Source organism: Hemicordylus capensis, chromosome 6 (assembly GCF_027244095.1).
Source record: "Hemicordylus capensis ecotype Gifberg chromosome 6, rHemCap1.1.pri, whole genome shotgun sequence".
NCBI lineage: Eukaryota > Metazoa > Chordata > Lepidosauria > Squamata > Cordylidae > Hemicordylus > Hemicordylus capensis.
In genome coordinates this window covers 11,268,417-11,285,867 of record NC_069662.1, presented here as the reverse complement: position 1 = coordinate 11,285,867, position 17,451 = coordinate 11,268,417, and the positions used below count along the sequence as shown (strand labels likewise).

Here is a 17,451-nt window from a genome sequence, read left to right as displayed (position 1 = left end):
GTTTCTTTCTCTCTCTCTCTCTCTCTCTTTCTCATTCTCATTTTCTCTTTCCCATTTAGCGAAGTGTGTATGCATTGGCCTCCCTTCTCCCTCCACATTCCCCTGTTGGATCTCCAGCCTGCCCTTTCCCACGCTCTTATTCCAGAATCACAGGGCCGGTCTCCTCCTGCATCCATCCCTCTGCGTCACTCTTTGTGAACATTTGGGATGGGGTGTGTGTGCAGACAAGGAAATGCCTCCCCATGCCCTATCTGGCAAATTCCACTCCCCCCCCTCCACTTCTGTGAGCTCTCAAGGCTTGCCCTTCCTAGCAGGATCCATCTCTGTATTCCCCGCCACCTTTCCCCTGACTATTCTCCTTCTCTTCATCCCCCCCCCTTCCAAAAGCTTGGCAGATCCTTGTGGGTCCCAAGCCTGCTTCTCTTATTCTTCCCCAAAAAACCTTCCTGGAACGTTCCATCTTCCAAGGGGGGCGGAGAGAAGTAAAAGGGAGTGTTTCCCTTTAAGACTCAAATTGACTGCAGCTGTAAGTCTTGGCTCCAGATTAAGAACATCTGCGAAGCCTGGAGGCAAGACCACCAAACTGCCCGATGTCTCTTGCTATAGTGGCCAGTGCCAGTGAGGGTGCCTGCTAAGACAGGGTGTTGGGAGACAAGGAGCAATTGATACAGAAGAGGTGCTGGATTATCGTAACGCAACCCTCTTTCAGAATGGAGGCCCAGCTTGCCCGGTCTGTGATCTCAGAGCATAATTTAAACTGGTGATTAGTCCCAAATTACAGAGCTCAGAATAGTTGCAGTGATCACCCCACCCCCAGCACCCAGCATTCGGCAGCCGAACCTCCCCCCTCGGCTATTAGAGTGTTGGTGGACATTCTTTGACATCACCGCCGCAGGTCTTTGAGTAGACATTTCCCTTTGCTCGGCTGGTTGAGAATCCTATGAAGCGGTGCTGCCGGGAACTGAACCTGGGATGTGCGGATCTATGGCCATCCTGTCATGCCTGAGGGCATGGGGTTGTTGTGGGTCTTCCGTGGGGTCCCCACTATGGGCTTTGGCCTCTGAAGGGGGCAGAGGGTGTGACGGAGTGGGGGAATTCTCAGCACTGGGTCCCCCATTTCCCTTGGCTCTGTGACTTCCCCTTGCCCAGTTCACTGCCCTCGCTGCTCCAGCCATGCAGTCCACCTAAATAAAACCCTGGCAGGCCCCACAAACCTCATGAGAGGGCAAAACCTTGCCTGCAAGAACTCAAACTCTTGCAGGATCTTGAGTGTTTGTCTTGTTTCCCAGCCACCTGTGCCAGTCTTTGGCAGCCGGTCTTCCCTCCTCATACCAGCCCCCAGGTAGCCTCCAGCCCCACCATAGGGCCCCACAACTGCAGTCGGGCTAGTCCTGCTGCTGTGAGACCAATGTGGTGGTGACCCGACACACCCCTAGCCTATTCTTCTTGTGTGGAAATGAATTGGACCACTCTTGCTGGCATGTGGAGTCACTGCCACGCTGTGGTGTTACAGAATGTTCACAAACACTCTAAAGAGTTGAGGGGGTAGGTTTGGCCACCGAAAGTTGAATTAGGACTACATCAGTTATTGGCTCTTGGGAGGGGTGACTCCTTCTCTTTGGGGGGGGGCGGAGTTTGGTGTGCAGATTTTTGTCTGTACTTGGAGCAGAGAAATTTCTAAATGAAGAGACTGGAATCTCACAACTCTTTTTCTTTTCCGCCTAAGCTCCTGGGCTATGATGAGAAACCCCTGACCTTGCAGATGTTCATTGGCACTGCAGATGAGCGGAACCTGCGCCCCCACGCCTTCTACCAGGTGCACCGCATCACGGGCAAGATGGTGGCCACCACCAGTTATGAATCCATCATCAGTGGCACCAAGGTCCTGGAGATGTCCCTGCTTCCTGAGAACAACATGGCTGCCAAGTGAGAGTAAAGGGAGTACAAAGTTGGGCAGTGGGGGGCAGGAATCTCTTCTGCCCATTGGAAGTTTAGAATATATGTCCAAAAGTAGGTCCTCGGATTATGTTGGACTACAACACCCATAATCCCTAGTCACAATGGCCTTTGGCCATTGCAGCGGGGAATGATGAGATTTGTAGTCCAACATCACCTGGGGCCAAAAGGTTGGGAACTCCAGTCCTAAAAGACGAAAGACTTTTACCTTTATTTCGTAAACTGCCATGAGACATTGGTATGAGTAGGTATAAAAATGTAATAAAACACCTTCCCAAAACCGATGCAGCAACAAACCTATACTACTGAGGGTACATTGAACTGGCAGTTACAGCCAAACCCATCTCTCTGATAAGCGTCCCTGCAGTATGTGTGAACATTTAAAAATGTAATGTGCAAATCAACCACGAGGTTTCCACCCTACACCATTTGCAATATGATTGATTTTCCATTATTCTTGATTATGGATGGCTGCTTTTAGATTGAGGAATTTTAGAGGCAGGGGGGATTTGTTCTAGTATTGATTTTTCAGAGCTGTTAAAGTCTCATTTCAAAAACAGCATTTGAAAACAAACCCTAAACCCAGTTCAGACATTATGCTGTACGAATGTACACATGTTTGTGTGAATGACTGTACCTGTGTTAATTTTTTTAAAAAGCACCTGGATACAGGCCCTTCAGATGCATGGTAGAGATGGGAAGTATACTTCTGTACCTCCATTCAGCATAACCTGTGAATGACTCTACCTGTGTACAGATTTGTACCTGTACACTCATTGCATTGTATGAGTGTTGAAAATAACATGTGAATGGGCCTTACAACGTGACCAGTTTTCAAATTGGTGCACTATTTCAGTTGCTCTCTGTGGGAGTTGATGATCCATGAATCCTTATCTACGAACATTTATGAGCTCCTTGTTTAAGGGCTGAGAACGAGGTACATACCATGCTTTGGATTCACAGTTACCCCTCTTGGACAACACCCAAACTCAACTGAGGCCAAGAGCAAGTGGTTTTACCGGGGCAAGCTGGCTGTGCAAAATGCTGATTGGGTAACCCTTTTGGCAGTCGTTAAGTACCTCTCCATTCACAAGGGCCCAGCCAATCGCATTTCTTCCCACCTCTCCATATGGCAGTGCAGAGTGTTGACTACCGTAAGGATCAGCCAATAGCAAAGATATCTCCCTGTCCAGCTGTACAGACCTCTTCAAGGTGTGTGTGTGTGTGTGTGTGTGTGTGTGTGTGTGTGTGTGTGAAACCCACCACTAGATGGAGTGGATACATTTGTCTCGGCCCTAAATATTCAGCCCAGAATTCTCCCTTCTTGTTTTCTGTGGTGGATCCTGACCTTTCCCCTTTCACCCCACCCATCAGCATTGACTGCGCAGGAATCCTGAAGCTGCGGAATTCCGACATCGAGCTGCGCAAGGGCGAGACTGACATCGGGCGCAAGAATACCCGTGTGCGCCTGGTCTTCCGGGTGCATGTGCCACAGGGCAATGGCAAGGTGGTCTCCCTTCAGACGGCCTCGGTGCCCATCGAGTGTTGTGAGTGTCTGCTGGGGATGGAACGGGTGTGTGAACTAGGGAGCCTTCACTGGGCCATTTCCAGAATCCCAAGATGGTGGTTGCTGCTGCTATGCCCCACAGCCTGTATGGAAACTGAGGCCTACTAGTGGCTGGAGTGGGAGGGGTTTCCTTCCTCATTCTGGTGACTGAGGCCTTGTTGGAGGCTTGGCTTGCCTTGCTGCCATGGCCCCTGGTAACCAGTGTGACCGACAACCTCCTGTTTACTAGAGGTGTCCATCTTTGAGCCCTGTGGCACAGATGGTCTGTCCTCCTTGGTGTTATTCAGGAGCCCTTCATGTTTCTTTGGCAGCCGTGCTGGAAATTGCTTTCCAGGGCTGGCCTATACATTCATCAAAATGAGGTGGAGAATTTGGGGCAGGGCTGGTATAATGCAGGGGCGGTCCTCCCATGAGGCCAGGTGAGGCAATTGCCTCAGGTTTCACCTAGGGGGCAAGTGAACCTTCCTTATGAGGTAAGGCTAAAATACTTGGGGCTTTTTAGTTTAGAAAAAAAGTGACTAAAGGGAGACATGACAGAGGTTTATAAAATCACAAGTAAAAGGGGTTGTAGTTTGCAAGCCCATTAACTTCTTATCTCTCTGTGACTCTAGGCTTTCCCTAGCTCTTTGAGGTCACATTCCCCATGCTTTCCAATGGTAGAATCATTCCGGATTTCTTGGGACCATAATGAATTTTGGGGGGATTTGGGTTTGTTTGTTGTTGTTTTTGGTAATCTGGAACCTGCCTGCAAAAATGGCATATCTCTATTGTGGTTTAGTCTGGGAGTTTCATGTCAGTGAGTGAGGCCAAAGCAACTTGATATTATAGATGCATGGTGTGGAGACCGTGGATAGGGAGAAGTTCTTCTCCCTCTTTCACAGCATTAGAGCCAGGAGTCATCCCACAAAACTGATTGCCAGGAAATTTAGGACTGACAAAACGAAGTACTTTTCCACGCTTCACAAAAGTTCACAAGAATTCTTCCACACAGAATTCTGTGGAACTCTCTGCCATGTTGTGAACCCATGAGCACAACTCACCCATCCTGCGGCAACTTCACTGGTTACCGGTCTGCTTCTAGGCTAGATTCAAGGTGCTGGTCTTGACCTTTAAAGCCCTATAAGGATTGGGGTCAAGATTCCTGTCAGCCTGCATTCGCCCATATGAACTTGCCAGGGCCTTCCATTTTTGGCCCTACTCATGGCCCCGCCACTAACAGAGATCCAGTTGGTGTGGACTAGAGACAGGGCCTTTTCAGTTGCGGCTCCTCGGCTTTGGAACACCCTCCTGGAAGAGCTTTGCCATGCTCCCTCCCTCAGTGTTTTTTAAAAAACCAAATACACCTCTTTTTAGAGAGACTTAAATATTTTATCTGATGCTTATGTCTCATAGGGCTTTTTTTAGTACTGAGTTTCCGCTTTTAACTTCTAATTTGAAATGTTTAAAACCTGTAACTTTTAAATGTAGTTTTAGCCTGGGCTCTCATTTAATTAATTTTTGTAAAATTGTTTTATGTTGTATCTATGTTATTAATGTTGTGAGCGGCCCTAAGCAGTAATGCACTTGGGGGCAGGGTTTACACATTTTAAATAAATAAATAGAGTTGTTTCATCCAGGGAATCTCTCCTCCTTTTTTTGTAGCTCAGCGCTCAGCTCAAGAGCTCCCCCAAGTGGAAAACTACAGCCTCAGTGCGTGCTCTGTGCACGGTGGAGAGGAGATGATGATCACGGGTGCCAACTTCCTGCCTGAATCCAAGGTTGTCTTCATTGAACGAGGCCCTGGTAAGCAACTTAACTTTCGGAGATGGTCACCAGCTTGCCTTCAATTGTCTTACAAAGTATTAGATGCATTTGTGAAGCGTGGAATGGAGCTGATGTCAGTCAAAAGCTATCACAGCGAAAAACTGAGTATCCATATTCAGAGGCAGTATACTGCATATTAAGAGATGGGGACATGCAATAGCAGCTGGGTACCTCCAAAATCGTCTGCTTCCCTGTGGCGTATGGATGAATGCTGCTGGAATCAGAAACCTGGGCTAGATGAACCTTTGGCTGAATTTGGCAAGGCCCACCACCTTTCCCGTTATCCATATATCCATATCCATCTCTGCCCGCCCTGGCACCTGTGGTCAACCAATCATTTTTTGATTTCAGATGGAAAACTCCAATGGGAAGAGGAGGCCAGCATTAATCGGTTAAAAAGTACAGAGGTAAGAATTCCGGACCAGCCCCTTTTCATTGAAAATGGGAGGTGGTTAGGGAAACTGTGGCCTGGATTTCCCCTATTAGGAATAGGTTTGTGGACAGCTTTTAGTGGAGCACTAAATGGCGAAGAAGGAAAGTCTGTTATTGGCTGGGATAGCAGGAGGGAGCTTCTGGACTGGATTATTCTGATGAACCGGAGGGTGGCACACACAGACACCTAGCTGAGTCTGTCTCTTGGGGACCAGTTGCTGATGTTGAATCCCCAACTTCTTGACTTTGTTTAGTCAGGAATAGTTAGATGTCAGAAGAATGATGGAGAAAAAGCTCTGAGTGATTGATTAGAAGGACTAAAGTTCTGGTCTGGATTTATCTTGGTCTGGATTTCTCTTGTATGGATTTGGGAGGAATGTGTTTCTTATGGCATGGATTCTCAGTCTTGGGGCCCAGATGTTGTTAGACTACAACTCCCATCGTCCCCAACCACAGTGGCTGGGGGTGATGGGGGTTGTAATCCAGCAACATCTGGGGACCCACATTTAAGAACCCCTGTCTTATGGGGCTGATGAAAAGAAAATCCAGGACTTGGGCTATGAGGAAGAGGAGGATGGTACAGTGTAGCCAGGAATGGATTGGGGAGTTGGATTTCTAGAAGCATCAGCGGCTTAATTTTTAACCTTCTTTTGGGAACTCAGGCAAGCAGAGTTACCTTGCCTCATGGGTTGCACTCCATTCTGCAGGCCTCCTTGACCCTGACAGTCCCCGAATACAGCAACAAACGAGTGTCACGACCCGTTCAGACCTATTTCTACGTTTCCAACGGCCGGCGGAAAAGGAGCCCAGCTCAGGCTTTCAAATATTTACCTGGTACGTAGGGACTGAAATCGGAGGTGGAAGGTGGTGGGGCTCACGTGACGTTGCTGATCTTGGCCCCTCTTCCCGCTTTCTCCAGTGATCTTCAAGGAAGAGCCACTCGTGGATTCCACGCTCCGTAGCTTCCCACACACCGCCCAGTGCGCTCCGTTCCCCCCGCAGTCGGCCCAGGGCAGCATGGATTTCTCCGCTTCCAGACCGCCTTTCCCTTACGGCCCGGAGCGCTCCCCACCCTCTTCCCCCTACGTCCCAGACTGGAGCCCGTGCACCTTCCCCGTCCCCGTCCCACCCCACTACTCCCCTGCCTTCCGTTTCCCCCCCAGTGAGGCCTACCGGGGGGCCAACCTTTCCGTGCCCCTTCTGTCTCCACATTTCCACGCTTTGGATTGCCGCCCGCCCCACTTCCAGCCGCCCAGCCCACAACTTGGCCCTCGGTCGCCAGGGCGCGGAGAAACACCCGGCGGGGAGAGGGCTCCGGAATGGACAGATCTGGAGGCGAGGTCCGAGGAGCACAGCACCAAGGAGCTGGAGAAGTCGGGGTTTGGCGGCAGCTTCCGAGATAATCTGCCCATCCATGGGATCACGCTGGAGGAAGGTAATGCTGGAGATGTGGAATCCCACCCCCCCAAAAAACCCCAACCCCTCTGTCTTCATTCTTTTAAAACTGGGATAGATAGGGGCATTGATGATACAAAAATTACTCGCAGAACCTATTTGGGCAGGGTTTTCACTCATGGGGGGGTGCCACTCACCTAACCCCCAAGGTTGGGGGTCCCCAGAGAAAGGCCTTAGCTGACCTCATCAATTCACAGGCAGGTTAAAATGAGCATTTGTGGCCTGTCACATACCATTAATGTCTTTATAGCTCAAAATTACAGTCTGGATGGTTCCTGAGAATATATGGGAGGCCACTGAAGGTCTTGGTGGAGTTTGGTGGAGATGCAGTCAACATGACAAATCCCATTGAACCGAAACTGTTCATATAGATCAGAAGTATCAAATAGCCCTCCAACAGTGGTGTTGGACTACAGCTCCTTTCATCCCCAGTCACTGTGGCCAGTAGCTAGGGATGATGGGAGTTGTAGGCCATGGAAGGCTGCCAGTAGAGATCTCTGTTAGAGATCAGTCCTTACAAAATGCCTACAAAATAGGTTATTCCATACTGCAAATGGGGGAGGGCCAGGAGGCTGAAAGATGGCGGAGGCTGCCCAATGAATTCATGGCAAATGTAAGGTTTGCACTGGGATTTGGGCACCTCCTGCTCTTCCCAAACTCTCTCCATCTCACCGCTTTTCTCTCCTCCCACCCACTAGTAACAGAGATCATCGGCAGGGATCTAAACGACTTTCCAGAGCCGTCCTGTGAAGGAGGGCGGAGCTGAGAGACGTTCCACCCACGTGGTGCTCAGATTTTCCAGAAAGACAGCCTGGAGGAATTTGGCGACGGCAAAGATTGCCCTGAGCAATGCGGCATTTGGGGACCTCAAATTTAGATATTTTGCCTCTGTTACCTGCCTGCCCTTTTGATGCAGTCGGTTGCCATGTCTTTTCCTTCTGCTGATGCTTCCTTAAGGATGTAGCGTTAACCGAGGATTGCTGTGGTGAATCAAGGCGATGACTCCTTGACCGAGTGCCCTCTCCTCTGACAGATTCGAGCCAGAAGGAGCCTCGGAAGAGGGCAGTGAGCAAAGCAGTCATGATGGCGACCATCCTTCATTGTCAGTCCAGGATCTGGTCTTCAGGATTCTGAACCAAGAGTGGGACTGTCTGTCTATCTGTCATGGCCTCTGAGAGGCCTACTCTATCCTCTATTTATCTCATCCCCCTTTCAAATCCCCGTTTCTTAGTAGCCAACACAACATCCTGTGGACATGGGTTCCATGGGTTAACCCGCCTAATGTGGCTATCTGAGTCAGATCATCCATCCTCCAGTTTGTCATGTCTGTCTGTGCATCTGTTCAGTCTTTCTTCTTCAGTCCTGCACATCTTCCCTGTCCATCCTCACCCCACCCTGATATATCATAATTTACTCTCTTCATCTACCTAACCCATTGTTTTTTTCCTTGCATTTTGGAGAGAGTTCAGTGTTCTTCTCCTCCCGATCTCCCACCATCTCCCTCTTCATATCCAAGGTTAATGGTTCCACCTAGTATCACAGGGACCATCTCTAAAGCAGTGATTTTCAAATAGTGTTTTGGAAGGCCTGGATCTCCATGGAACCCTATTGGAAAATTGTAAATTAGACCATGGGTGACTTGATACATCACGTTGAAGCGGCCATTTGGCTAAGCTGCTTGAGTCCCAGGAATGCCAGATCCCTATTTCCAGTGTCAGGAAGAATATAAGATTGGGTTCATCATACAAACCCACCAAACTTGGCATATTCTAGGAACATAGGAAGCTGCCATATACTGAGTCAGACCATTGGTTTATCTAGCTCAGTATTGTGTTCACAGACTGGCAGTGGCTTCTCCAAGGTTGCAGGCAGGAGTGTCTCTCAGCCCTGTCTTGGAGAACCCAGGGAGAGAACTTGGAACCTTCTGATCTTCCCAGAGTGGCTCCATTCCCTGAGGGGGATATCTTACAGTGCTAACACTTTTAGTCTCCCATTCAAATGCAACCAGGGTGGACTCTGCTTAGCTAAGGGGACAAGTCGTGCTTGCTACCACAAGACCAGCTCTTCCTCCCTAATTGCATTACCGAACCCAACATCTTCCCTTTAGATTTGAAGTGAGGGACAGATGTCGAGTTCCATATCGCAAGTAGGGTAGAATATGTCGAGACTGGGCGTGCCATATGAACCCACCGATCTTGCTGTATCCTTCCCGACACCAGAAGTAGGGCGTGTGTGCATTCCCAGGACTCTGGCAGCAAAGCCACACTGCCAGGTCCGACTTGATGTCTGAAGCCGCCCAATCAGCGATGGGCACGGAGCTTCCCTGAAAGATGGATTGCCCATCACTCCTGCTCTTTCTCTGTATTCCAGAGTTCTGGGAGAGTGTCGCTTGTATCCTGTGAAACTCTCAGTTTATGCAGGGCAGTGGTGAAAGTGCACCGACCTAAGTCTGTGCCCTAGGTCAGGGGTAGGCAGAAGAGACATTGGCTGACACCCTGACTAACTCTGTGCGTGTGCGGGGATGTTGTGTTAGCTTGCCGCTCTGTCCAGAGTGTGCATTCCAGACGAGTGTTGCACTAGTGCAAAGAGTGTTGGGCTTGTGCAGCAAGGTACACAACCTGCGGCATGCCCATATATTTTGCAGGGAAATGTTGTGTCAGAGCACAGGAGAGCCCTTCTGCAAATCTGTATGACACAGCGCAGCTACGCACTCATCATGTATGAGCGCCATTTTGTTTCTTGGGCAGGTGCCAGTGATGTGCACGGAACCGCGGAGGTCCGGTTCGACGCCGGGGAGGTGCCTCTTTAAGAGAGAGGGAGGGTGCACTTACCCCTCCCGCCGCTTTCCCTCCGCCGGCGCTCCGTTTTTAGCGAAATTCATGGGGCGGCAGCAGACCTCCCTGCCGCCCTTCCCCCCCATTCTTGGCCAGAAGTATTGCCTGTGCTTGTGCCTGTCGGCCATGTCTGGCCAAGAACGGGAAGGGGCGGCAGGGAGGTACGCTTCCGCTCCATGGGTTTTGCTAAAAACGGAACGGCGGGAGGGGTAAGAGGCACCCCCTCGGCATCGAACCTTCAAGCTGGCGCCGCCTTCGAACCGGATCAGAGGCCTTTAGAATGGCCTCCAGACTGGTTCATGCACATCCCTAGCAAGTGCAGCATTAGGACGCCGGGTACTAGGACAGTGTCCCTTGTCTTAAGACCCGGAGACCTCAACCCCAAGTGCAGATTCTCGACTCGTTTGTTGGGCCTGTGTGAAGCTTTGGCTGAAGCGGGATACTCCACCCAGTTCCCCAAGCACTATGTGGAGGTGACCGTTCCCACCATGCAGTGCTGTGTCTTGCCCATAAAGCTCTTTCCTCCTAGAGCTCCTCGGAGAGGGCTCTGTCTCTCTGAAAGGGCCTTCCCAGCCCTGAGAAAAGCCCAATACTGTGCAGCGGTCAGCACACTGGGGGATGGCTCCCACACCGAAGGTTTTTGGCCAAAGTGGCCCCCACTTGAAAAATAGTGAAGATCACTGCACCAGGATCTGTTAGACTGACAAGAGATTCTGACTCCCTGGTAACCACAGCAACAAGGTGGGGGGAAATGTGCTTTTTTCAAAAATTTGAATCTTTTAAAAACCAATTTAAATCGTGCTTTAAAAATTATGTTTTGGAATTTTATTTTATTTTATTTATTAATTCTTTCTAAATCCAGCTGATTAGAATCCCTGACTTATGGCAACTTGGATGTAGATTTGTACTTAGGAACATAGGAAGCTGCCTTATTCCATTCCTATCTTCCTTATTCCAGGAAGATAGGAAGCTGCCATATACTGAGTCAGACCATTGGTCCATCTAGCTCAGTATTGTCTACACAGACTGGCAGTGGCTTCTTCAAGAATTGGCTTTGTGGTAGCAAGCATGACTTGTCCCCTTAGCTAAGCAGGGTCTGCCCTGGTTGCATATGAAAGGGAGACTAGAAGTGTGAGCACTGTAAGAGATTCCCCTTAGAGGATGGAGCTGCTCTGGGAAGAGCAGAAGGTTCCAAGTTCCCTCCCTGACAGAAAATCCAAGATAGGGCTGAGAGAGATTCCTGCCTGCAACCTTGGAGAAGCCGCTGCCAGTCTGTGAAGACAATACTGAGCTAGATGGACCTATGGTCTGACTCAGTATATGGCAGCTTCCTATCTTCCTAAGGTTGTAGGCTGGAGTCTCTTCCAGCCCTGTTTTGGAGATGCCAGGGAATTTTCTGCATGCAAACAGGCAGATGCTCTTCCCAGAGCGGCCCTATTCCCTAAAGGGACTATCTTGCAGTGCTCACATATAGTCTCTGATTCAAATGCATACCCTGCACTTGTATAGGCAGCCTGTCTCGGTGTAGGACTCTGTGGGCTACAGTGTGTAACTGTCTTTTCCCTCTTCACCACCAATCTGTACCTCGCTCCACCTCCCCACTGCTATTCTGCACGTTGAGGTTCTAATAAAAAACCAAGGAGATCCCACAAGCCTGGCTACAACTGCCCTTCATGAACAGAGAGCACTCACGAGAGCATGATCCCAGAATCCTTTGCTGTGTGCCGAAGTTTGTTGGCAGGCAATGCTATTTGGGAAGGGTTCCTGAGAGCAGAAAGGTGGGGTTTTGTTTGTTTCCTTGGTTTTTTTTTGTTTTGTGTTTGAACACTGGTCTAAAGCAGGGGTTCTCAACCTTGGGTCTTCAGATGTTGTTGGACTACAACTCCCATCATCCCCAGGCACAATGACCAAAGGCCATGAAGTACTTTTCTCTTTTAGTTTATTAACATTGCCCATCCCTATGTCTCTGCCATTTTCTATGATGCACTGATCCTTCTGTAGAGCAATTGTGGTGAATTGATTTCCCCTGCTCCACAAGTTGTGATACTCTATTCCAGAAATACTTTGGGTTTTGAATTGTGCCCAGACTGAAGAAATTGCTGGTGTGTTTGAGGATTTAACAACCACAGTAACGTGACCTTACAAATGATATCTTTGCATTGGGTATACATTTAAATGCTTTCAAGTAAACAAATAAGTCGAATTGTGTCTTTGTGCAAGTTCAAAAGCAGTAATGTTTTTGCTGGTGGCAACTAAAGGTGCTAGTTCTCATGAACCATTATAAAAATTAATGGTGTTTTGTTTTTTTTAGCAGACCTGTTTGTATGTCACAGGACCCAAAAGTGAAAAAAGACAACATCCTCAGAGCAGCAGGGCTGCTTTGGAAGCACTCTACCTACAGTCAAACCAAATGTAGCTTTTCCTCCTCCATCAATGGGGGGAAATGTTCTACAAGTTTACAGTGGCAATTGACTGTGTACAGCACTGATTGGGTGCTGCCTGTGATGTCACCAACAAACTTCTTCTCTGCCCCATTCCTGAGAACAATTTTGCACTTTTTAAAAAAAAGTATTGTTTTTTTAGCATACTTTTCTCCTGGAAAGTAATCTTATGAGATCACTTTCCTTATCCATGTGTGTGTATCTGTGTGTGCCCCCACCCCACCTAATAACTTTGTAATTCCTGGACCAAATTTGGTACAGTTGTAGTGCCACATAGGGATACCTCATTGGAGTATTTTGTGATGACATAATCTACTACCGTTCAAGATGGCAGACATGTGAATGTTTAATGTGGAAGTGGGCTGACTTGTGAACTGCGTAGCCAATTTGCTCTAAGCTTGGTATACATATTAAGATTACAGAGGACATTAAACCTTGATATGGCCGCCCAGAGACGTAAGTTTGGGCAGGGTATAAATTTGATAAATAAATAAATAAATATCCCACAAACTAATTCCAGAACCCCATTTCAAGATGGTGGTGTGTGTGTGTGTGTGTGTGTGTGTGTGCGCGCAACAACTTTGTAATGCCAAATTTCAATTGGCTGTTTTGCACACCAGTCATTTTATTTCAGTCGTAAAGCCAGGAGGATGCTGGACTTATCCGAGGGCTGAAGGTCTTGCTGTGTGTCTGCTTCGTAAATAACACCTGCCTCCATTCTGAGAATCTCAGCTTTCATATTTTAAAGCAAGAAGTTCTGGTCAGAACTAACCCACCTGCTTGACTTTCATTATAATTTTAATTGATAATGACCATCTTCAAAGCCATGCACTTTTTGTTATTAAACACTAAATGCAGCCTGCAGGGAACAGTGAGTTGCTAGAGCCTCATTTGTGAAAACAGAGCACACTGCACATAGGTTGAGGATGGCAATTAGATAATGTCGCTATAAAACACACTGTTGAAATGTCCCTATGTGACACTACAACTACTTAATTTGATCCAAATAGGTCCAAGTATTGCAAAGTTGTTGGGGGAAACACACACACACTGTCATCGTGAAACGGGTTGTAGAATTCATTTATGGGATATTGGGGTTTAATGTCCTCTGTAATCTTAACACGTATACCAAGTTTGTTGCAAATCGGCTACGCGGCTGACAAGTTAGCCCACTTCCACCTCAAGCGTCCACACGTCCGCCATCTTGAACTGGGGTGGATGACATCATCACAAAATATACCGTTGATGTTCCCCTATGTGGCATTACAACGGTATCAAATTTGGTCCCAATTGGTCCAGGCATTGTAAAGTTATTAGGGACACACCCACCCACCAAAGTTATCTCATAAGATTGTTTTCCATGAGGAAAGCAAGCTGAAAATCAAGTTTCTGGGACTTTAGGCTTTCAGTGTATGGATAATACCTGGTTCATGTGGTCAAAAAGCCGGAATAAAGATGGGCGGATGGATTGACAATGCCTGATAAAACCTTGATAACCAGATAGGTTCCAGTGGCCAGGAGGGACAATTTCCATCCCCTGCATGCCCTTTTCACCATGTGAAATGAGCAAACGCAGAAATGCCCTTCATGTGACATCATTTGCAAAATTTCAGTTTTTCTGGCTGCGCAGTTTGGATTCCCGTGGGAACAAACATTTGGGATTAAGTGAAATAACTTGCTGCGAAAATAGATTGTGTTGCTGTTCATAACACGGGAATTAACAACCCTTAAGGTATACCGTCTGTTTATAGCTCCCCAAACTGCTAATCTAATGAGGCTCTCCACACAAGCAGTGTGGAGAGCTGAGGAGGGTTTTGGCAGAGAGAGCGGGCTTGGCCCACTCTCCTTGCACACGAGCACTCCGCCTACCCTGGGCGGCCGGATTGGTTGCTCACGGACCCGGTAGGGGCGTCAGGGATCAGGGGCTACCCGGCCTCCAAAAGTGCCAGGATGCTCTGCACAAGTGCACGAGGCATTCCGCGGAGACCCCCGACGCCGGGAGGTTTGTTGTTGCCTCCGAGTCGGGTGTCTCCTCGTGAGTCGCCGCAGAGCTGCACTGCGGCAACTCACGATCAGGAAATCAGGGTTAGCACTTGCTCCACCAACATCATTTTCGAGGCGGGGGAATTAAGTGGGCTAGCCCGCAATCTCGGTCGTTCTCACAACCGCTGGCAAGCGGGCTGGGCTCCCTTGGCCCACTTTCCAGCAGTCATGAGAATAGCCTCTATGTGAGTTTAGTAACAAAAGGAGGGAATGAAATGCATCATAGCAAGTACAGAGGTGCTTTGAGATTTTTTTGGGGGGGACAGGACCAGGTGCACAGGTGACCGATATCTTCCCTCTTTTCCAAAATCTTGCACCTTGAGATGGGGATTTGAGGCTCAGGGATGGGAAACTGGGAGTAACAATTCTTTAGTATTTTCTGGGCGGAAGGAGGAGCTGGTGTTTTTTTTAAAAAAAATTTTTTTTTGCTAATATGTGTATGGTGGGAATGTTCTTTTGTAATTAAATGTATTAAAAATGTAAAGGAAATAACAGTTCTTGTGCAACCGTCTGTGTGTGTCTGATTTCATTTTTTTGCTTAGGAGGCATTTTAAAGAAAGGGAAGTTTGAGCAAGCAGAAAAGGCACTGCAGAAATGTGGAAGTTGCTTGGTGTGTGTATGTGTGTGTGAGAGAGAGAGACAGAGAGACAGAGAGACTCAGTCAATGGTAGTCAGTATTTTTTCATTTTAATTTATAGTTGGTCAAGAGGCAATGGTAAACCCCTCCTGTATTCTACCAAAGAAAACCACATGGCTCTGTGGTTGCCAGGAGTCAACACCGACTCGAGGGCACAACTCTACATTTATTTATTTATTTATTTATTTAGTTAGTTAGTTATTTTTATTCATTTATTGAATTTATATACCGCCTAGTATAAAAATCTCGAGGCGGTGTACAGAATTAAAACATAAAATAGAACACATTTAAGATCCATAAGATAAAAACATGTTAAAAACACATTAAAATTTAAAAATCGAAATCTCAGTTGAAGGCCTGGAAAAACAAGTAGGTCTTCAGGCTCCTCCTAAAAGCAAATAGAGAAGGAGATGCTCTTATTTAAGCAGGGAGCACGCTCCAAAGCCCTGGGGCAGCCACAGAAAAGGCCCGGTCCCAAGTTCCCACCAAATGAGTTTGCGGCACCCGTAGTTGGACCTTTAAATAGCAACACTTCTTTTCCACCCCTTCACTGACACCATTGGTTGAGCTACTGTGATGCCACAGAATGTTTGTGATGTCATCTGTGATGTCTTGGAACATTTCTAAACATTCCAACGGGTCACAACAGCAGCCACATGTAAAGCTCTTGCCCTTATAAGCACCCTACACATACCCCATCACATCCCAACCCAGCATGAGTCAAACCGTTTCCATGTAGACCCATTAGCACACTAGCAGTGCACTCATCCAGCTACCAGCATGCTGACCCGGTGCACAAATCGATTTACTTGCACAGCACGTATGTTTTTAGCTCTGATGGGGCCTGCATGGAACACATGACATAGGCAGCCCATGGTGGCTGTTGTGTCCATTTTCACCTCTTGCTTATGGAATGCAAAGGATTTACCCCCCTTGTTTGGGGTAAATCATTGTTGCTGTCCTGAAGGAATGAATTGACCCCTCTGGGCTTGGAGTGGTGGTGGTGGAATCTCACACCACAGAGAGCACATACTCTATGAGGTGCAAGGTGGCTGAGGCCAGGATATGGGGACGTGGAGAATAGGAATGAGGAAGGAAGGTAAAGGGAAGTACCATATTTACCCGAATCTGAGACAAGTCTCCCCCCACCCCCAGTTCTTTCCTGTTTAAGGTGGGGGGTGGGGTTGTCTTAGATTCAGAGTCTTCTTTCTTTGGGTTTAATACAAGTACAACCTGTATTTAAACTCTTTTAAGCCAGCGTGGTGTAGTGGTTAGAGTGCTGGACTAGGACCGGGGAGACCTGAGTTCAAATCCCCCTTCAGCCATGAGACTTGCTGGGTGACTCTGGGCCAGTCACTTCTCTCTCAGCCTAACCTACTTCACAGGGTTGGTGTGAGGAGAAACTGAAGTATGTAGTACACTGCTCTGGGGCTCCTTGGAGGACGAGCGGGATATAAAATGTAAAAATAAATAAATAAATAAATAAATCCTCTGACATTCAGAGTCACCTATTCGGGTAAATACGGTAGAAGCACTTTCACTGTGAGGCAGTTCACACGATCAGAAGTAGGGTAGAACAAGTGTCATATCTGAGTTCGGGAGCTATGCACATGTTTCCTAAGCACGTGCAAGTAAAAAAACAAGGCAGGAGATGGCAACCATGATGGTCTGCCAAGCATTGGCTGAACAGGAGGCCTTTTCCTCCTTCCTTCAGCAGCTGGGTACAATTGCTGGACAGGATGAAGGCCTCCTTCCCAGCTGCCACTTAAAAGGCCATCATTGTCTGAGCATCTGACCTTGTTTTTTAACTCATGGTCAGAAAGGGGGAGCATGCACAGCTCCCGAACAGGATAGAACCCCTTGTACTGAGGAGTTCTGATCGTGTGAACCGTCTTCGTATCTGTAGGTCTACTGTGTGAGAGCCAGCATATGTATACTCTAATCAGCTCTTGTACCTTTTTAAGGGCTGTCTCGGAAGCAGAAAATCAGTAGTAGCACCTTCTCCTATCCTGACATGCTTGGAAAAGCTTTGCTTATTTGCATTTGAAGGTAAACTGCCTCTGAATATGGAGGCTTCATAGTGCGGAGCTGCTATCTGCGTCATTTTGTCTAATGGTGTGTCTCCTGAGTCAGTCCATCAGCCAGAAAGGGTCCTAAGCAGTGGCGGATTAACGGAGAGGCAGAGCAGGCATTTGCCTACGGTGGCAAATTTTGAGGAGCGGCAAATTTTGCTCCTCAAATTTTGCTGCCCCTCTCTGTGGGCAGCGGCAGCTGCAGCAAGTG

The 17,451-nt window shown here is 48.0% G+C and overlaps 1 protein-coding gene across 3 annotated transcripts in view; it reads left to right on the top strand.

The window, feature by feature from the left end:
• NFATC4 (nuclear factor of activated T cells 4) overlaps nucleotides 1-15,042 on the top strand; it is a 37,279-nt gene extending 22,237 nt beyond the window's left edge. For all 3 annotated transcript variants that reach the window (XM_053265545.1, XM_053265547.1, XM_053265546.1), the window contains exons 4-10: nucleotides 1,727-1,926; nucleotides 3,331-3,503; nucleotides 5,165-5,305; nucleotides 5,678-5,733; nucleotides 6,466-6,592; nucleotides 6,678-7,193; nucleotides 7,912-15,042. In XM_053265545.1, coding sequence (XP_053121520.1) covers nucleotides 1,727-1,926; nucleotides 3,331-3,503; nucleotides 5,165-5,305; nucleotides 5,678-5,733; nucleotides 6,466-6,592; nucleotides 6,678-7,193; nucleotides 7,912-7,979 — 1,281 coding nt within the window. In that variant the 3' untranslated portion in view covers nucleotides 7,980-15,042. The remainder of the gene's footprint in view (nucleotides 1-1,726; nucleotides 1,927-3,330; nucleotides 3,504-5,164; nucleotides 5,306-5,677; nucleotides 5,734-6,465; nucleotides 6,593-6,677; nucleotides 7,194-7,911) is intronic.
• The last annotated feature ends 2,409 nt before the right edge of the window (nucleotides 15,043-17,451 follow it).